This window comes from Centrocercus urophasianus, unplaced genomic scaffold (assembly GCF_019232065.1).
Source record: "Centrocercus urophasianus isolate 14NV4802_14NV808 unplaced genomic scaffold, USGS_Curo_1.0 seq_21, whole genome shotgun sequence".
In the NCBI taxonomy this organism is placed as follows: domain Eukaryota; kingdom Metazoa; phylum Chordata; class Aves; order Galliformes; family Phasianidae; genus Centrocercus; species Centrocercus urophasianus.
In genome coordinates, this window is record NW_024884767.1 from 19,490,724 (window position 1) to 19,512,997 (window position 22,274).

A 22,274-nucleotide genomic window follows, 5' to 3' on the forward strand; every position below is an offset into this window, starting at 1 on the left:
ATGGTAGTTGTTATCACTCAGAACTGTTTTGACTTTATGCATCGCTGTTCTTAGATTATCCATATATTTAGTCAGCAGTTACACTTGATGATGTTTTATGCTTTTCTTCACGGTTAGCTAACTGTGGTATAACCCAGAGCCACAAACTGATGTATTTGTTCTTCACACTGTAATCTTGATCAGTTTGAAAACGTATTTCAATGCTGATTTAAATAAATATTTTGTGAAAGTGTTAAAGAAATACGGTAGATACACAGATTAATTTCCTGAATATAACAATATCTTAGTGGTGTAAATAGGTTTATTTTTTCTGTTCTTAATGTGTTTCCCTCTCACTTCCTACATTCCAGTGCTAAAAATCCCTTATTTATCTAATTTATTTCTGCTAGATATGTCATCCCATGCCACACCAAGGCTGCTCACTTTGATATAGATTGGGGTAAAGAAGATGATTCCAATCTGTTAGTAGGCATCTATGAATATGGCTATGGCAGCTGGGAAATGATAAAAATGGATCCAGATCTCAGCTTAACACAGAAGGTATGTCATCTACGGCATTTCATCAAGGACTTCTTTTGTTTATGAATAACATTAATAACAACTACGAAAAGTGTTTATTTTTTGGCAACTGAAATTGCTAAGATTTTTCATGTCTGTAGTACTTCTACATTTCTGTATTTTGGTATGTTATTAGATTTTAAGACTTCAGTATTCAACTGAAGCATGCCTTCTTATGCTTCCTTATTTCTGCGTGTTAGGGCTTTTTTCATTTGAATTCTTTCTTTTCTGTCTTTTGCTATTTTAGATATTTTTATTGTATTTGCCTTGTTCTTGAGCTTTTGGGGAAGGAGGAGCTTGTACTCGATAGATACTTTGGTTGGTTTCTTTGTCACTATTAATCCCAACATTCTTCAGTTGAAACTTTTCATTGTGGCATAAAAATAGCCGTCATCAGACTGCAGTATTTGAGTTGTGGCTTGGCAGTAGTGCACAATAGATTTAGGAAAAAACTGGGCTGTTGCAAACAACCGGTAGCTTTGGAATTCAAGGAGCAAGGTTTGCATCTAAGTTTGTTTAATAATGATTTCTACTTCTGCCTTCCATTATTGTTTTTGTTTTATGAAACCACACATCTAGGGCTGACAATAGCAGGACTAGGGGAAATGGATCCAAGTTGAAGGAGGGAAGATTTAGGTTGGATGTTAGGGGGAAGTTCTTTACAGAGAGAGTGGTTAGGCCCTGGAACGGGCTGCCCAGGGAGGTTGTGGATGCCCCGTCCTTGGACGTGTTCAAGGCCAGGTTGGACGGGGTCCTGGGCAACCTGATCTGAATGTGTGTGTTTGGTGGCCCTGCTAGGCAGGGGGTTGGAACTACATGATCCTTGAGGTCCCTTCCAACCCAGGTGATTCTGTGATCTATGCTTTTTATATCCTGTAATAATGAGTTTTGCATTTAGAAGGTGCATGAGGCAGAGACAAGAGTTCTGTGTGTGACTGGTAGGGAAGCACAGAATTTCTTAGGTGAATAATGAAAATGGAAACCGAAATCTGAGGGTAGTTTCAGTTTGTTCTGAACTCTGTGAGGAATTTCGAAGCCTTTGTATTGGCTGTGATTAGAGAGAAATGAAAACATTTAAGAAATTCTCCCATGGCTTTCAAGCATGCTGACATATTTGCTTAACATAGTTGAAGTGGTAGGATTCACCATCTTTTATGAAGATTTTTTTTGTTCTGAGTGCTCTAAGCTAGCATATCTGAAAATTTGATAATGCATACTCACAGTTCATACTACCAATATTCTCCTTAGATTTTACCTGATGATCCAGATAAGAAACCCCAGGCAAAGCAGCTACAGACACGTGCAGACTACCTCATTAAATTACTGAGTAAAGACCTTGCAAGGAAGGAAGCACAAAGGCTTGCTGGTGCAGTAAGTAAAATTTGGCATTCATATGCAAGACAAAGTAATACACTTAGGGGGTTGTCAGTAGAACTTTCTTATTTTTTAGTTCTCGTTTTTACTTTTTGTAGTGTTTGTAATCATACTACAAGAGATGAACATAGTAAATGAATTGCAGCTATATCTTGTATGTTGTCTATCTTACTTGTTTGTGTTCTCTGCTGTTGCTCTGTGCTTTGTCTACAGTACAGAGGAAAGTGATGATTGATAGTTGCAATAAATAAGATTAAAATTCTGTTTGATGTAATTCTGCAATTATGGTGAGAAGGTATTTGTCTGATGTAGTAAAAGTACTGATTTGCATTCAGGGCAATTCCAAGAGAAGGAAGACAAGAAGTAAGAAGAATAAGATAAAGGCTTCAAAAATAAAAGAAGAGATAAAAAGTGATTCTTCACCACAACCCTCAGAAAAAACTGATGAAGATGATGATGAGGAGGATAACAAGGTAAATATCTTTCATATTTTGAAGATGTTAGTAGCAGTTCATATTTTATTTTCTGTTTGACCTAGTAAAAACAGAGTACCTGAATGGCCTCTTCTTCCTGTGGCTGCTGTTGTTAATCAGTACAATCACATGGAATTTAATATACCAGTAGATAAAGAATTATGACAAGTTTTCCAAATTATATTATAAAATAATTTTTGTGGTTTTATGAAAAATAACATTGTTTAATTTCAATGTTATTTAAATACCTAGAACATTGTATCTGCTAGAAGTGTAAATCTAATGAAAGTGCAAATATAAAACTGCAGTCTCTGGCTAGTGTGTTGTTACTACTAATACTGATTCTTCAGATATATATTTTTGTTCAGGCACAGGGGAAAAAAAATCAAATTCATTTAGAAGCAGCAGCATCAATAAATGATGTTTTGAAATGTGCATGTGTAAGTTCCAGGTTATGTCACGACTTTCATTATCTGAAAAGGCTACTTAATCTTGTGTTACTTCAGATGTATTTCATAAGGTTCTGCTTTGTTAGATCTTTTTAATATATTTATTACAAAGCCAAAACCACTGGAGAGAACAACATAGGTAACATTTAATATCATGTCACGCCTATGTTTATGATTATGAAATCAATTTAAGTAATTAAATGCAAATCATTAACTAAAATCCTTCCTACTTGGTTTAGATAACCTAAATGGAAGTATCTTTCATAATCATTTTAAACTATGACGTACCTCTGTAATTATCAATTCTCTCTGCAAAGAATAAAATACTAATGCAAATACATATCACAGAAGGGTACAGGTTGGAATGGACCACTGGAGATAATCTAGTTCAGCCCCTCTGCTAAAGCTGGTTCCCTGCAGTAGGTGTGTACTTGAAATTGATTAGGCCAGAGAAGAATTATGATACAGTTTATGATACAGTTATGTAAAAATAAATAAATAAGGCATTTTTAACTAAAGCCTTCCTGTATGTTATTTAGATTCTTTTATGAAGAATAGGTAAAGACAGTAACAAACTACAAACAAACAAGCCTTTCTATGTAGACTGGTTTGTTTTTATAGATACAATAACTTGAATAGTTTATTTAGAATGTAAGGCTTAGAACTGTGTGTGTTGTCACCACAAAGTAAAATTGATATTGGCAGCCGAATCATAAAACTATGTAAATTATAATTTAAAACTAGTTGAAAGAATGAGTGTCAGACTTATTCTGTTATGAGAGTCCACTCTTAACAGAAGACATTGCTAGTCTGTTTGTTGACTTGTTGCTGTTTAGGAGAATAAAATGTCTTCTCCTCTCTCATACATTTAATAATGATTATGCAACACTTGAATACTTCTGAGCACTTGAATACTTCTGAGCACAGACAAGTGGTAGTACTTCTGGAAAAAAAAAAAAGGACTAGATCCTCGGGTACTCTTTAAACACCTAAACATTTGGCTCTAGCTACTTAACTTCCGTATTTTGTGAATTTTGTGAAAGCTCAGTAGTCAAAAATTCTTTAAGCGTTCAGGAAACATTTGTAGTCATTGGATTCTTGCAAGAAAGTTTCCATGGTATCTAAGTACTGAAGTCCTGATTGGACTGCCTACTTGATGTCTAATCTAAATAACTTTTCGATTCATTTGTTAGGTGTCCTTGTATTTACTTTTCTGCAAAAAGTTCGGTATTTTCTTGCCCAATCTGTATTTCAGATCAGTTCAGAGAGAATGATGATGATTCTTGCATCTGTACATACTACATTTATTACTTACTATTGTAGTATTCTTCCATGTCTGAAAAGACATGAGCATCCATCTCTGACTTCTTAAGTAAATGTTACACCAATGATAGGACATTTATTTCATCATGAAGTAACTAATTAGGCCACATCAGACAATCTGTAAGTAAGACTTCGTATTTGAACTTTTAAAAAAAAAACAACAGAACAGTTCAGGAAAAAAGAAGGAATTTGGGATTCTCTCTGTGAATGTTTAATGTGGAAGCAGTAAAAAGTTACTGGGACAATACTAACTAGAACTTCTAATATTCCTTAAATTGAGTGTCCTGAACAATCTGCTCAGATTTGCAAATCTGTTTCCCTACAGTTTTTAGCTTCGAGCTCAATTATCTTTTACAGGAGCAGAATTCTTTGGGCATACAAAAATTAAATGGAGGTAATTTCTCACCACTCATTACCATTGTCAAATCAGTACTTATTTTGTGTCACATCAAGGAAATGAAGAGTAGTCCTCATTTTTCTTTACAGCTGCATCCATTTCTACTTGATAGTTATTAAATCTATGTCAAAAAGGAAATGCACAGATAAAAAGTATGTTTTAATCTGATGATTATGAAACTTTTATAGGTAGGGACACAGTTTGATGTGACATATATGCTTGCATATTGCAGGATGAGATTGTTTCAGTGAAACATCTACATAAAAAAATAAAAACAGAAAAAGAAAATGAAGAAAAGCCTGAGCCAGATATTGGTATAAAGAAGGAAGCTGAAGAAAAAAGAGAGACAAAAGAGAAGGAAAATAAAAGGGATTTGAAAAGGGAGAAAAAAGAAAAAGAGGATAAGAAAGAATTAAAAGAAAAAGATAATAAAGAAAAGAGAGAAAACAAAGTAAAAGAATCCACACAGAAAGAAAAAGAAGTAAAGGAAGAGAAGGTAACTAGGTTTACTTATCTTATACAGCACTAGAAAAGGCAACTAGGTTTTTGTGAATTATTTTGAGTTGAAAAGATATTTTGGATCCAATCAGTTGTCCTTTCATTGAAATCTTTTACATTATTTGAAGTTTTGCTTTTACGACTTGCAACTATGAGGACAGGCATATGAAATAGGAAATTACTTCTTTAATTATACATGACTTATATGGATTGAGAACACAAGTGGATGCAAGAGACTCTTATTCCTCTTCCATTCTGGTTTTCCATCCTACAGAGAAAGTTAAATGTGTCATCACTGAAAGTAAGCATAGTTTTATTGCCAGAGAGAATGCAGTAGTTGTCATCATTTTCATACACTACAGGATAATTTCACACCCTAAGTACACTTAAACATTTTCATATTTTGCTCTTAGGTAAATGAGATCAAATCTGAAAATAAAGAAAAATGTAAAAAAATTCCATTACTGGATACTCCAGTTCATATTACTGCAACCAGCGAACCAGTTCCTATCTCGGAAGAATCTGAAGAACTGGATCAGAAGACTTTTAGTGTGGTAAGTCCCTTTTTAATGATACCTTTGTGCTTTTCTAGATATTCTAAATTGACACAGTTCTGATATTATTGTAATGTTATATACAGCATTATTAATCACAGTAGCAGAGAGATCTCTTGCTAGTAAACTGTTAGGCTAGTGAATGTCACTGACATTATATTGAAGTTTCTTCTGTATTCAGGTCAGCAGTTTTATACTATTGCTTTTTGCATTTAGGCATTACAGTTTTCTCATCTTTCTTATCTAGTGGTCAGTATGCTGAAGAAATCTATCCTCAGTAAAAACTTAGATATTCTACTTGTTCAAGAGCAGAAGTTAATAAACAGGCTTTGGAAGGGTACTTTGAGCAATCATGAACTCTTCTGCTGTACATGTTTTATCGTGCAGATGTCAACAGTTTTCTGTTTCTGCCAGACAAGTTTATTTGATCTATGGTAGTGTTAAACTGCAGCATGCAAATTAGATTCTCATCAGTCTGCCTGTCAGAGGTCTATATAAGTTTTTTAATTAAATATTGCAATTTACTCATTTATGATTCCCAGGATGCATCTCCAGTGATTCAGGTGGATTGGGGTGTGTGACTGAAAACCACTTGATTTCTGTGTACAGTTTATATTTTTTTTTTATCACTTCTGCACTTCAGCAGTGAACTCTGTAAGCTGTTTGGTAAAAACTAGTTCAAGCTGTGGCTAGGTCAATGTGTTGTACAGCTGCTTAATTATTTAGTGACACGAACTAGCAGTGAAACTCTCCTTCTTGAACTCTTCCAGGGGTGGGGCTCCACGACTTCTCTTTTCTCAAGATTTTGACAAAGTGATGGTGGTATTCTTCGATGCCCTCTCCTCCCTTTTATTTTTAAATAAATAAATAAAGTCTGGTTCTGCAGTTGTAACATTTGTCCTTGCAGAGAACAATTCTGGCTTGTGTTTGTGCATGGAATAATATTTTTTGGCCAGGCTCTTATTTCTGAACTGCATTTTTTTTTCTTATGCCATGGTCAGATACCAACTAGCTAGCATGTTTAACTACATTTTCAAATATCAATTGCTGCTGCAGGTTGTCGAGGCTTAGTTGATTTGACTTACAGGGCAAGCAGAATATGCATTTCATCTTTTTACAATGCCATTGTTATTATATGGAATTTCTGAGCAAGTATCATTTAAATCACACTGGCTGCTTCATGAGCATTTATTCTTAAAACAGTTGAATTAAAGTACAGAAATTCAACAAAGCACGTATAAAATGTATCATTGTTGCCATCGGTGTTGTTACTTGCCCACACATATGGAAGACAGCTTTACTCTGAGTAGCTCAGGTTCTGCTAATATCTGCATAACGGTTAGGCTTAAAATCTTCTCAGAGAAGGAAAGCATCCTCTACTAAATGGCAAATAATCACAAAAACATCATTTTGAAATATGCTGAATGCTCTCACACTTAATCTTGAAATTCAGTTTTTAGCTTTTAAGTTGCTGAAAATAGGGCTTGTCCTAAATACTTGTGCTGAATTTTGTAGCAAATATTATCAAAGCTAGTTGTAATAACTCTTTCTCCCTCGAAAATCCTTTAGACTGAAGTATTATTTTCTTAAATCCTGAATATCCTTATTGTAAATCATGTCTTGCTTTTATATAGGAGTACAATTTCCAACTGAGTGTAAAATTCAACTTCTTCCAGTGGAAACCTGTAGTAAAACTAAATTTTAAGATCTCTTAGCAGAGTCTTGTGTTTCAGTTGGCTTGTAACTATACTGCCTTTGCCTGTATAAATATCAGAGTAATGGGTGGGTCATGTTTTTGGTGGTTTTTTTTTCCCCATTTTACAGTGCAAAGAAAGAATGAGGCCTGTCAAAGCAGCACTGAAACAGCTGGATAGACCAGAGAAGGGCCTTTCTGAAAGGGAGCAGCTGGAACATACTAGGCAGTGTCTAATCAAAATTGGGGATCACATTACAGAATGCCTGAAGGAGTACACAAATCCAGAGCAAATAAAACAGTGGAGGAAGTAAGTTTTTTCTGCATTGTTTTTCTTTTTTAAAAAGGAAAATCTCTAATTGTTTGTACTAAACAGTGAAATGTTTAATTATTTCTCTTGTTTCTCGTTCATTATTTCTTGTATCTTTCTGCCGTTTTAAATAAGGATTCCAAAAAATGATTAGTAATGGACTTTTTCATATTGCATAGCAATGTGTTTTATCCAGTAGATGGAGTCATTTCACTTCTTAGAACAATAAATAACTGTTTTTTACACCCTTTTATCAGTGGGAAAGAGTTATTATCTTCAAGGATCTTTTTATTTCAACTTAGCGGATTTTTTTATTGGCACTAAAAATAGGCAATTCAAATGGGTATGCTGAAAATTTGCGTTGATTTTGATATGCAGAATACTTCCTTTTTTTAAATGTACTCTAAATCGAATGACTTGATTTAAAAAGTCGTACTTCTATATTTCAAAATTAAGGGACTTTAAGCGCTTTTATGCATTGTGAGGTGACATTTTTTAAAAAAAATCTATTTTTGTAAGCATATTGCACTGTTCAGTTCTTAATGCAGTTTGAGTTCATTCTGTCTTAATGTACGTTTCAGTCATTTAAGTTTGAACATATATCCCGCATTTCCATATGCAAGCTATTTAAGTTCTATAATTCCCTTGCAGACTGTTGCTTCATCTGTTTTTGCTTGGTTTATTTCAAATTATTAACATGGTCCAAAATATATAAACAAGATCCATGTCTTGCATCCTGATAAACATAAATTTCTTTAAATGGAAAGACACAATAGAACTATTATTCACAATAATGCTACAGTACCATTTCTAGACTGTTAAAATATGTATTCCAGCTGGTTTTGGTAAATACTGTAAAGACACATAATCTTCATTTCAGAGTTACACAAGTATCTTTAGGCTCACCACTGACTTGTTATCTACCTTTGCAAACCTCTAGACCGAAACTGTAATGCTTAAATAGTGACAGTGAGGAGCAGACTGTTGCTTCCTGAGCCTGCACTTCAGTTGTTTCTGAGCACCAGGATTATGTGGTCTCTCTTAAGCATTCTACCAGTAAACTTGACTAAAAGAATTTTAGACTTCAGTTTATTTATCTGTAATCATGGATGCAAACTTTTTCTTCAGGGCTTTGGCAACTCAACAGCAAAAGACCTCAGTTGGTCTTCTTACTTCCTTTGTAGAACAAATTAGGCTTGAAGTTATTCCTGTGCTGCTTCTGTTCATTCTCAGATTTCTTGTTTGATTTCAAAAGCTTTGACCAGGCTCTAGAATTCTGTGGAAGATTTCTATGATATTTTCAGGAAATAAGCTGTAAAACAAATGTCATACACTGGAAGAAACTTCAGTTCTGGAAGAATTTTCCCTCACATACTGTGTTTACTTAAATTTTAATTACTGAGTTGTAAATACTCAAATTTTGTTAGATTTCAAACGATCTTGGAGAAGCCGTACATAAACTGAAGGCAATATTTGTAAGCAGCTACACAAACTGTTTTATTAACACAAATGTTATTACTACTTCATTTCACATACTTGGTTCTCTGAAGTAATGATAAATATGACAAGTTGTTGCAGGAATTCACTCATCAAATGCTTAAAGTACAGTTAAGTAATTCTTGCTGTGCAGGTAGGTAGTACTCTGTAATGGATTTCATACTGTCTTTTGTGTTGTTGAATTGATTTCAGTTAAACCCACAGTCATTTGCATAATAGGAGGTAGCTGAATGCATAGACTTATAACTTCTCCTTTCTTCTTCCTCAGAAATTTGTGGATTTTTGTCTCCAAGTTTACAGAATTTGATGCCAGAAAGCTGCACAAACTCTACAAACATGCAATCAAAAAGCGCCAAGAGTCTCAGGTAATATTTTAAACCCTCTCAAAATATACAAGCATATTTTTTTTAGTGCTAAGCACTTAAATTAGATTTAAAGCATACGCAGGAACACAGAAAATCCCATGTAGCTCAAGTAATTACTTTGTGTCTGTAGTAATGCAGTCCCTTTTGTTAGGATCTTTTTTGAAAGAATTCACATTAACTTTTTGACTTACCAATGAGTTTATGTACTTGTTTCTTTTAGCAGCATAATGACCAAAACATTAGCAGCAATGTGAATACACATGTAATCAGAAATCCAGGTAAGAAATCTTTGCTCATGCTGAATATAGCTTAAGCTTGTAATGGGTGTAGAAGCAAGTTACTTGACTATCCTTTTTAAAAAAATTGGAAGCCTACTTTTTGTACTTAGTTTTGGGTTGGTAGAGATGTCTACTTAAAAGCTGTAAATTTCATAGAAACTCTCTGCATATTTGTAGCTGTTGTAATGTCACCATAGATGTGGCAGAGAAAGAGAGTTATGTTTTAAGGTCATAGTTTTTAATTAGTTATATGGGATGTCTTTTATTGCTGATAGTTACACTGATTTTTTTTCTGTTTCCATACTTGCACTGTTGCAAAATATTACACAAGAAACACATGTATTATTGTGGATTTAAAATCAATGTATTATAGGAATGCTAGTAAAAGTCTTTCATTAACTACTTGTGCATGTCAAATGTTTTCTTTCCATTAGGCCCTTCCCTCCTTAGAGAGGAAGTTGATACGATTCTAAACCTAGTCTACCAAAGGCACTACTCACTGATTATGTGGATCATTCTTCAACTCTCCATTCAGTTTCTAAGACCAGAAAGCTCAGTTCCTGAGCCCTATACATCTACATTTCTGGTTTGCATCCTGCTTACCTCTAGGGTTTCTTTCTGTTCATTCACAGTAATGCATTTGTCTTGCAACCATTTAGGTCATATCTGTCAAATTATAATTTCATTTTCACATTGCTTTCGATCTAACAATAGAAGTGCTGTTTAAATTGAGTGAAGGAAATAATTTATAATGTGTGAGATTTCTTTATAACCTCTGCTTTATTAAACAGATGTGGAAAGACTGAAGGAGACTACAAACCACGATGACAGTAGCAGGGATAGTTATTCTTCTGATAGACATTTATCACAGTACTATGATCATCACAAAGACAGGCATCAGGGAGATGCTTATAAGAAAAGTGACTCTAGGAAAAGGCCGTATTCAGCCTTCAGTAATGGAAAAGATCACAGAGACTGGGATCACTACAAACAGGACAATAGGTGAGTTTCTGCAACAACTGTAAAACCTGTTCAGAATTCTCTTCCTGTTTTTGTAATATGCACGCAGCAAGCACCAGTGCTGGAGTATCCAAATCTTTTTTGAGTAATGCAAAATTACAAAGACAATGTATCTCTAACGTAGAGCTGTTGAACTGATATAATTGTAGTTTTTGCTGTGTGTTCAGTAGCACTTCTCTAATATAAAATCTTTTGGTTTTTAGATACTACAGTGATAGTAAACATAGAAAGCTAGATGACCACAGGAGCAGAGACCACAGATCAAACCTGGAAGGAAACTTAAAAGACAGCCGGGGTCATTCAGATCACCGCTCCCATTCAGACCACAGGATACACTCAGACCACCGTTCCACTTCGGAATACGGTCATCACAAATCTTCCAGAGATTATAGATACCACTCAGACTGGCAAATGGACCACAGAGCTTCTGGTAGTGGCCCGAGGTCACCACTAGATCAGAGGTCTCCTTATGGTTCAAGGTCTCCCCTAGGACACAGATCTCCATTTGAACACTCATCGGATCACAAAAGTACACCTGAACATACATGGAGTAGCCGGAAGACATAACAAAGACTGACATTTTCTGGACCTTCTTTTAGCCATATACAGTAAACTAACACAGTAATTGCCTTACATGACTTGAAAGATATGGACTGGATATTCTATCAGTAGCAGTATTGTTACTTCTTTCCAGGATGCAAGGTCTATTATCCCAACAGAAGAAAAATATTTTTGTATTTAAAGTTTATGCTGCACTGTGCTGCAAATGTTGTAGCACTTTTTTTTAAGAAATGGAAGATGTTTACTTTTACAGGGACCTCAACACTGCCCCTTTCAGACTGGATCTTACTATAAAACTCTTCATGTCAAAGTGATTTTAGGCTGAACACAGATTAAATTATGTTTGTAAATGAACATTTAAACACTGACCTGTGCTTATGTTTCAGGAAAGAATGGGGGATTTATTTTGTTTTATTTCTTAGTAGAGAACTCTCAAGGACTTTGTTCACTTTCCAAAGCTACTTGTTTACATTGTACACTGCGACCACCTTGCCGCTTTTCATCACAAGCTTGAATATTTAAATTCTGTAACTACAGTTGTAAAATAGCCAGGATTTCTCCTGTTTGTGATCAGTTATAATGCCTTTTTATGAAACAAACAACAACAACAACAAAAAATTAAAAAAAAAAAAAAAACACAACAAAACCAACAAATGGCTGTAAATTATTGTAAATTAATTAAATGAGCTTTTTTCCCCTCTCAGGCTTTTTTTGGCTGTTCCTTTCCCCACCAACTCAGGCCTTCTTTTCACAAAGTCGATATACTTACATGTTTTAAAAAAATATCTCAAATCAGAATGTAAAAATGGGGAAAGGGAATATTTTATTCCATTTAGTTCTCCTTTTTTATTGGATATGTTAGATACCTGTTTTTGGTTGTTTTTGTTTTTTTTGTTTTGTTTTGTTTTTCTACTAAGCTGTCAGTGTTGTGATTGTTGTAATGAAACAGTGAGAAATATCCAGCTAAACTATGCTCTGGAAATCTTTTCAGGTGCATTGGTTTAAAGAAGGAAGTGTTCAGTACCTGAACACTTCAAAACCCAGATCAGCCAAGATTTATTGTAAATCCATTTGTTTTCACTCTTTAACATGGGCAATAATGTCAAATGTGCTATGCAGCCAGTTAATATTTTAGAAGATTTGAATGACTTTATTAACAGAATTGTTACAATGCACACTGATTGTACATAGATAACTTCTATCTGACAAATTAAATTTAACTAAAAGGATATGTGGGCTCTTGTAGTTTTCTGCTATGTTTTGCTGTACAGCGTACCTTCTCATCAATTCTAACTCTGAAGTACTAAATTTTAATACACTATATTCTAATTAGAGAAGATATCTAACCCAACATTGCGTGGTTGATGCTGAGCACTTTTTCCAGTTAACCAGGTTTGTATGAAAGCATTGACAGAGAACTGAAATCTGTCATGGAGAGTCAGGATCTCATTGTAAGCACAGTTTAGGTTGGCTAGGTTAATTCTGTGTAAGCTAATTTATTGTAGGCTGTAACTTGGTAATTTAATGGTTCTTTGCGTCTTAGCTTTTATCTTCCCAGGTTAAGTGAGGTTTTGCAGTTTTTCTAAGTTTAATTGCTGAAGCAGTGTTTAGCAGTGGTGCCGAATAAGGATGCACATTTGTGCCATTGCTGAAAATCTAGAACATCTTGCATCTGAAATCACTGTGTGATTCTTGCTGCTTGAGAAGTGAACAAGAATCGTTGATCTATCAATAGAGCATACAGAGATCAGTCCCACTAAATCTGGTTCACTATCAGTGAAGCTATACTATGGCACTGTGATCTTTCGTGTTCAATGCGAGTCAGTCTGCGACTTTTTATTAAAGGTATTTCAGGTCTCTAAGAAAGAACATTCTTAACTGGTGGCTTTGATTGTTAAGATCTTTGCCTCTTTCGATTTGATCTTACTTACAGATTTACAGCTACATTCACAGCAATTTAAGTCCTCCCATGCTTGTTCTGACGAAGTTGTCAGTGTGAGGCTTGATGAAGAGAGCCTCGGTTACTTACAACGCTGCTAATGGTGTAAAGCTTACTACTTGGGAGAATACCATCTCCTCTGCTAATAAGCCGTTTTACAATTCATTCTGCGTGTGCTCAGTTCTGTTCTTTGTTTTGTAACGAAAAATTTACGGTCACTGGTACTGCAAAGTACCAAGATTTTCTCTACAAAAAGTCTGAGGGATTTTTAAGTTCTCAAGTATGCATTTCATAACAAACTCTTGGTTCAGATCTTTAAGTTGCTCATCTGTAGTATGTTTTAGGAAGTGAGAATTTTCTTGGCTGCAAGGGGCACCTGGTATGGCTCTTGAGAAAAATTCAGTTGTCCCATCTACCATGCGTGACAAATTTCTATCTTAATTATGTTACGTATTTAAAATCCACCCTTCTCATTACACCTAAGAGTGTGTATATATGTGCATTCCCAATAGTAGATTGATGATCAGTGTGAAAACAAACAACAAAATACATCAAAAATGCATCGCTGCTATTAAGTTTTAAAGATAGAACTGCATTCTGTGACTGGCTTCCATTAGTTTGTCTGCTCTTTTGTTGGCGTCACTTACTGGTGCACAGTTCTTGTGTTTTGCACATTTTGATCTTCTTTGCAGGTTCTGTAGTGTCTGAGCCAATGCTTCTGGTTTCTGAGAAAGACTTCCACTGCTATCAGCTAGAGGTCTCCCAGAGGTTTCAAGCACCAGCCACAAAAGGGTGGCAGGAACATGACACTTTGTGATGGGTGTGCATCCCTGACTGCTGCTTGAGACAAGGACAGCACAGCAACCTAGAGGGCAGCTTCCTAGGCTAAGTAAATGTGATGATGGCTGTGTACCTTATTTTTAGAGCTTGCTCAGCTTGTCTTGGCCCTGTACAATCCTCTAACATCAACAAATGAACCTTACCATTTAGTTTTTAAGGTATATTTCAAGTGGGAATTGCACTGATGTAAAAATATATGAGCAGAATAAAATTGTTATATCTTAGATATTTGTTCACTTTCAGTATGGTATGTATTGTAGGAGGGTTTTTTAATAGAAGAGTCATCAGTGCTCAAGTGTCTGTTTTTCAGCTTACTTCAGAATTTCATTATTAATGGAAACTGATAAAGAAATCCGCATGTACATACTATGGTTTATCAGGCTATTTCCACTGGTGCACAGCAACAGGACAAAGGGCAATGGGCAAAAACTGGAACACAGAAAGTTCTGTCTGAACATGAGGAAACTCTTCTTCATTGTGAGGGCTCAGAGCACTGGAATAGGCTGTGCAGTCTCTTTCTCTGGAGATGAAATTCAAGACACCTGGATGCTTTCCTATGCAACCTCTTGTATCATGTCCACAGAAGGAGATGTCAGTAGGCAGTCAGTGGATGTCTATTTTACCCATCACCCTAGAGCATTTCCTGACAGCGAGCGTTATCTTATGCATGGTTGAATATAAAGAGGGTATGGATCAGTTTGCCCACCACATGGTTACAGAACGCTCTGCAGCACTTTGGGAAAAGGGCGGCAGGACACATACAGTTTGACACAGAAATTCATACATCGTATAGGTCAATCCCAGACCACATTTGAAGAGCATCCAGTAAAGAGATGTGCAGTGAAAGGGCCGTGGGCCAGTCCTGGCTGGCAAATTGTGGAATGACACATTCCCACCAAGAAAACCAGCCCAGTACTACCACTTCTGTTCTGGAATTGGTTTGTAAACATTTCATACAGTACAGTGCGTTTTTATGTGAAGTTTGCAAAGGAAAGCCAATGAAAATACACTCTCTTGACTAAGGCCATACAAAATATTTTCGTGTTTAGGATTCCCTGCCAAAAGCATTACTCCTCAACCTGGGCAAATTGGTGGAACTATTTGCAAAAGCTGTGATTCACTGCAGCTGATTCCTCACAGCTAGAGGTACTATTTCTGCATCTACAGAAGGGAGAGCTTTGCAGGAAGGATGGTGTTCCCACAGCTGTGTACAGGCTGCCAGGGGCAGCAGAGTCAGTCACTGAGCACCAATCCTTGAGCCCAGAGGCGCAGGGGAGATGGTGTCTCAAGACATCACCAGACACTCTGACCCTACCACCCAAACCCGAGGTACCAGAGCCCAGGTGGTTCCTCTGGTTGTCCCAAATTCCCACCCCACTGCTTCACCCTCAAAGTTCCTCAAGGCACATTTTATCAGCCTCAGGCAGAGACAAAGACAGAGATCCTTTCCTGTGACTACTACCCCCCACTCTTATTCCATTTTAGTACCTATGTCACTAAGTACAAACAGCACCAGCTTTCCCCAAGGCTTCCAACCTACCGCACTTGCGTGCGCAGCCTCACCACAGTTTCCCTTCTTGAATGTGCTGCTGTCTCTGCTGCAAGCCAGCACCTGCCCTCACTCCTGGTTGGCTGCAAAGTCTGTACGCAGCTATGAAATGAAAGCATTAGTTCTCATTTTGGTGAGGATTCCGGAAGCTCTTAGAGAGAGGACTCTTCCAGAAGGCATGGAGGATGTACTCAAAGTGGAAGGAGGACTTATCAAGGGAAAAGTTATTCAAAGTTGAGCAACGCATCATGTTAAGGAGGAGTTTGGACCTGAGTTCATAAAGGTAATCTGGGGCTCACTGTAATAACTGCCAGACTTAAAGTCACCCAAAATGAAGGTGAGCAAGAGCAGCTGACGTACACTGCAAGTCTGCTCCTGAGCTGTCAGGAAGGAGCTGGCAGAACCGCTAGAACTGGTTATACCAAAGTGCTTGGAGGCACGCGCAGAGGTTTCTGTGTGTTACAATTGCCCTGGTTCTGGCAGTTTGGCAGACTGCCAGAGCAGCTTAATGATGGGTGAAATGCTGAAATAAAAATGTTGTCATCCTCAGAGCAGCTGTTGTCAAAGCATGTTTCTTAAGCTCCACTAAAAGTGGTTTGTAAAACACCTAATTAATTATTAACAACTTACGAAAATCTTGGAGGTAAGGCTCCAAGAGGCTTTAAAAGACAAAATTCTTAGTCCTGCTAGTACCCTGTGTACAGATCTGAGTTCATAAACGTGGAGCATGCTTGGATTATTAATTTGCTAAAGGTAAGCATTCTGTTTGTCACAGGTTTTTCAGCAAGCTCAGTTTTTAACTCTCCCTTCTCTGAGAACAAACAGCCGGAGGTGACCTCCGGAAACCACATCTGTTCACATGTAAGAAACTAAGAGGCTTTAGTATTGCTATATTCTAAGACTTCAACTGAGTTTTAATTGCAATAATTTTAACATTTGCTGAAGTAACTGAAGTATTTGGATAATAATCTTCTCTCTCGCAACTTCAAATCAGCCTCTGGTTTTTGCTGGATTTAACCCTGATGCTGACTGGCAAATGCACCCACAGTGCAAACAACAAACACAAGAAATGTTTCTTTAACTTTCCTTACCAGCATGGAGGAGCAATGATAACTCTGAATCTCTGGTATTTGTAAGCTAACCAAACAATTTTTCTCTTAAACGTAACTTTACCTAATATCACATTAAAAGTATCTGAGATACTCAAGATTATATTGTGTGAAACAATCTGTTCATATTGGCATCATAATTAAGTGCTGTGCATTGTGAATTTTAGGATGGTTAAATGTGGTTGACTGAGCAGAGCACACTGCTACCTTGGTGCTGAGCATCCATAGTAACGCTGCCAGAAGTCTAAGGCCTTTCAGGTCTAGAACACCTAGAACTGTAACTGCTCCTTCTCTTTTTGTCACTATGGGCAAAGAGGGTGCCAGTGTAAAATAAAGACATGTTTCTCGAATTTTTAAAGTAAAAATTAGATGTTGGTCTTATGGATATTTTTCTTGTAATGAAGAATGTAGATGGATTCTCTTTCATAGGTGTAACAAGCAAGAGATCAGTTTGACAAGGTTGCCAACAGAAGATCGTAATTCTCACCAAAGTGAGCCAAATCTAGAAGGATGAGTTATATTCCAGTTTCCTTTTTTTTCCAGAATGAAAGTAAGCAAGGCTAAAAAATTACCTTCATCTGCCAGGATCTGAGGGCTTCACTTCCTCCTGCCAATTCCATAAGTGCTTGTCTTTAAGTAAACGAAATGGTTATATGATACAGCACTGGAACATGTTGCCCAGAGACATTGTGGAGTCTCCTGCTATGGAGATATTCAAGACCTGTTCAGAGGCTTACCTGTGTGACCTATTGTGGGGTACTGGCTTTAGCAGAGAGGTTGGACTCGATGATCTCATAAGGTCCCTTCCAACACCTGTAATTCTGTGATTCTGTGACGAATTAGGATCTGGTCATTCATTAATCTTAATGGAAGGAAACACAGACGGAAAGAGATACTTCAGTGTGAGTGTTAATGTCAAAACAATGGCCGTTTTAAAATTCTAGAGAAATTCCATAATCTTGACTGGAAGTAAGAAAAGAAAAAAAAAAGAAATAAAAAATATCTAGTACTCTGTTATAAATTAGGGGATATAATGAGAGAAGGTGTGAAAAGTGGCTCATTTCAATTACAGAAAGTAATTAAACAGAAAGTGATATAACATAAAAATTTAATTTACTTGTAGATTATCCAATTTGCTTTTCATTTTTGAATATTTCATTAATTCTTAGAGATCACTTTTGTAATTTGTAGGAAGATATTCTTGATAGAAAGAATACACTGTTATTTAATTATAAAACTCAAAACAGACATTATTATTAGAAACAAAACCAGTATTTCCATAATTGTGACCATATATCGGAATTATTAGATTGAAATTCACTTACATTATCTGCAAGTGAAGTTATTTTTCCATGCATAAATGAAATACTTAATATATGTGTTTGTAGTGCAGTATCCCGCAGGATAAACAAATGGACACAGAGCTATAATGTTCTAAAGAAATATTTCCAATAAATAAAGAGCAAGCATTCAAAACTGAAGTGAGAGTATGAGTATTAAGAGTATTTTCAAAGGCTTCCACCCCTGCCGTGGGTACGGCTCGTGGGACGGTGCTTCCCAGCAGATAGAGGGATGTCTCTCCTGCTCGTGCTGAGCCCGTGGTTACTCTATGTCTCCTACATAGTGGCACAGAAAGGTTGGCTGTGCCACCAGCTATGTTAGGGGCTGTCAGGTTTTAGCTTATTGAGTAGGAATTTTAGACAGTGGGGTACTCTCAATTTGCCCCAAATGTTCTGAATTATAATAAATTAATTGCTCTGTCAATTCAGTACAAGGTGCTGTACTTTTTTTAAGGGCACATGTTGAAGCTTTGGTCTCTTGCATTAAGCTTCATTAAAGGGAACATGTCTGCAAAGGACATGGATTATCCTCATTTTTTCATGATCATTTCAACTCCTCATATACGTGGCCACAAATCAGCCCTGCTGCAGATACTGTAACTTTTTGCTTGTGTGTTTCAAATTTCTCAGATGTTCCATTTACTAAGCTTCATTTCATTTTATTGTATTACCTCATTTCAGATTATAGTGAACGCTTTATTTTCACCCCTACTCTGCTCCTCAGTCCTCTCATATGCTAGAGATATATTTTGATAATCAGAGTTCTACTTTTCATCTTGATGGAGGATGGAAACATCCCTCCTGTTGCCACATGCTTGGAGGCAACTAGAGGAAGCATGCGCCATACACCATGCACAACCTCTCAGCTGAAAGCCATCCCAACAGTTTGGAGCAAGTTCCTGTTGTCACACTGCATGGCCATGATAGCTCAAAGGCTGAAATAAATCTACTTACAGACATTCACAAGAGCAGTCATGCGCAAATATGAAATACTGATTTCTCTAAGCTGGCTGTCAACAATAAGTAATTTCAAAGAATACTCTACCCTGAGTAGAGTATCCTAATGTGGATGATTTCATATCCCATAGCATTGGGAATGCTTGATTCTTTATTAGATGTTAAACATTTGCTGATTAACCATAAGGTCCTTTGCATTTATTTTTAAGTTCATGAGTAGTTCAGTTTGGATTTTCATGCTTCCCAGGGTCTGTGCATTTTCCTCAAACCTATTCATATGTAAGACATATGCTAGATACACACTGCGTCCCAAAAGGGACCCATCTTCCCATAATGAATGCCAGCACTGAAAACTTGGGAATGAGGCAGCTGCACAGTTAGTTTCAGATCTCTCTAGACTGTGAAGTGAGGCCTCAGTTTTATTTTCCCACCGAAAAAATGCTCAGATTGTAAAGTAATCATTATGAACAAATACAACGAGGTCACTGTAGCTCTTTCTGACTAGGTTGTTTGAAATCTGCATTTTTAGGAAAGGTTAAAATGTCAAGAAGAGGGAAGAGTGTCAAAGAAAATGTCAAGAAGAGGCAAACACTCCTGTATAATCCTGTATTAAAGATTCAGTCTTGTAGGCATTATCATTTGCCACTAAATTTCCAGATCTGAATTTTTTTTGTTTTTATATCCCATTGTGGCCTTAGCTGGATATTTCTTCACTTAACCCCAGGAATGGAATAGGCATGATCCACATGCAGAAGGCTAAACTGCTCAGAGTCCAAGCAGAAAATCTTCAAATGTAGAAAAGCGAGAACACAGAGCTTTGCTAACCCTGCTGCGAAAAGCAACGTGTTTTCTTGTTGGCTGCACTGAATTACAATGGTTTGAATTATATTTGTTGGGGGTGGGAAGGCATTGCTGAAAAGAGAAAGGAGAACTCAGCTCTGCTGGTTCCTTGACAGGATGAGGTACTTTGTGTCAGGAAGGATTTTGATTATATGTGTTAAAATGTCACTACAGGTGATGTTCAGAGCTCAGAACAAAGCTCTGGTAAAGGCAGAGGACGGAGCTTCCCCCAGAGTTAGGGATGCTGCACGACAGATAGTTGTTCTGGCCAAAGCAATGCCCCAGGCCACGTGCTCAGGGTATGTGCGAGAGTAAAATAAATGAAGAATGGACAAATTGTACTCCTGCTTTATGAGGACAGGCTGAATGCCTGCTCTGCGGACAAGGAACAGAGGTGAAAAGGGTTGGCAGTAGATGTGCTCTGTGTTCCAAATGGAGAAAAGCCTAATTGTTATAAGGGCCTACACATCAAACAAAGCTAACACTGCAAAATGATGTCCTGAGCCAAAATACAAAGCAGGAGCTCTGTGTACATGCAGTTTCGTGTGCACACAGGTTTGCTAAGAATCTCACTGAAAGCAAATTCTCCAAAGAGATACCGAAATTGTTATCTGGGAAAATTTTATCCATGATTGTTAGGTAGCTTCTATTACTATTAAGTACTCCACCAGAAGTCAATATACTACCATTTAGCTGCTGGCAGTTTAGATATTCAGCATGGCTGACGTCGGAAGTTTATTCTTATGTAATATACAGCAGCACTATACAGAAACCTTGGCTAAAAAGGACCCACCAGGCCTGGCAATGACTGAGCATGAGACGCCTCACCACAGACTGCCAGGATTCACAGCTCCCAGCTGTCAGCAGGAAGCACTGGTAACGCTGGAGTTCCCTCCTCCTCTGGAGCTCACAGCCCAGTGCACATCTTCAGCTTTCATGTATCGCCGTCAGAAGTGGAGCTCAACTTGGGTGACTGTAAGTGATCACCGCACTTCAGGTTGTGCTGGGCAGGACCTGGGCAGCTAGTTTGTCTCTAGCAGAAGTATGTACAGCTGGGTAGGAGCTGAAATTTATGCACCAGGCCTGGATTCCTTTGTTCTGATTTCAACTTCATGCCTGGGTTCCTCCTCTACCATGGACATCCATGAATTTCATGCCAGCCAAAGTGCCTCTGGCTCCACCAAGTGCAAAGAAAGCCTACATGCTAAATTCACTGAACTATGGGAAATCTCTCTATGGCTCCCTGCACCTTTACCTCCTCTAAGGCACCCAAGGCCTTGCTGGATAAAGCTGTCACTTTGTAGCAAAGCAGAATGATATTGGAGAATAGCTCCAGGCTATTGGGGCACGAGCACTCAATCAAGGTGTGAAAGATGGAAACTGCTCCAGCAGAGGCTTGACCTAGTGGGTGGTAACTCTGCCTATGGCAGGGCCTTGGAGCTAGACGATCTCGAAGGTTCCTTCCAATCCAAGCAATTCTATGATTCTGTGAATTTCAGCTTGCCAACTCTTACCATCATCTGCCAAACACAAGGAGCGAGCAGGGCAAATAGCTGCATGCAAACTAGGCCGGCAAACCACATGGGAAACTGGCTCGGGTGCAGGCAGCACCCCTAGAACTGCATTATTTTACCCTGCTCACTGGCACAATTGCAGGCTCCTTGAGAGGCTTTAGTGGGTTAATAACAGGCAGAGACTGCATGCAGGCAGGCTGTGAAGGCTGCACTGTGAATCTGTTTCCAGTACGGACACTTCACACTCCAGCCGCCTGCAGGCAGTGACTGCCTTCTTCGTTTGTAATCAACAAAACGTTCACACTTTACACATGGGTTATTTTTCTACTGTTATGGTGTAGGAAAAAAAAAGTGGGAATTAACCCTCAGAACTGCAGTAATCAATTTCTGTAATCATAACTATTGTCACTCCACATGTAGCAAATGTCCTTCTTGTAGCTAGTTACCAGGTCTGAAGATGACCCTTCGTGTACCCAAAGTCTGCAATCAATCTTGTGGTCCACATTTGATCTACTAGTGAGCAACTTTTAATTTCAATGAAGCGTAATTTACAAATGTAGTCAGATTAAAATAATTCTAAATCAGATCAGAAGCATTTTCTACCAACATCATAAATCTAATTGCTTACCTGTACCTGATTTGCAGCTATGCTGCTCTGAAAACAGCCTAATTAATAAGAATGATATAATCTAATGAACAACATTGGCCCATGTAACCCTCAATTGTTTTTTAAATACAGTAGAGAAGAACTAGCATCATGACAGAGAAACTTAATCTTGCAAACCACAACAGAGAATACTATTAAAAAAAGGAGTCACTACTAGTCATACCTAGGC

At 37.4% G+C, this 22,274-nt stretch overlaps 1 protein-coding gene across 4 annotated transcripts in view; it reads left to right on the forward strand.

Annotated features, from left to right (window-relative positions):
- The window catches only part of CHD1 (chromodomain helicase DNA binding protein 1), a 48,605-nt gene extending 36,024 nt beyond the window's left edge, over nt 1-12,581 (forward strand). For 2 of the 4 annotated variants that reach the window (XM_042823060.1, XM_042823061.1), the window contains exons 28-37: nt 390-540; nt 1,807-1,929; nt 2,268-2,405; nt 4,807-5,070; nt 5,486-5,626; nt 7,451-7,629; nt 9,395-9,491; nt 9,712-9,769; nt 10,561-10,771; nt 10,993-12,581. In XM_042823060.1, coding sequence (XP_042678994.1) covers nt 390-540; nt 1,807-1,929; nt 2,268-2,405; nt 4,807-5,070; nt 5,486-5,626; nt 7,451-7,629; nt 9,395-9,491; nt 9,712-9,769; nt 10,561-10,771; nt 10,993-11,356 — 1,726 coding nt within the window. In that variant the 3' untranslated portion in view covers nt 11,357-12,581. The remainder of the gene's footprint in view (nt 1-389; nt 541-1,806; nt 1,930-2,267; nt 2,406-4,806; nt 5,071-5,485; nt 5,627-7,450; nt 7,630-9,394; nt 9,492-9,711; nt 9,770-10,560; nt 10,772-10,992) is intronic. The other 2 variants (XM_042823062.1, XM_042823063.1) reach the window with 2 other exon arrangements.
- Nucleotides 12,582-22,274: the final 9,693 nt, after the last annotated feature.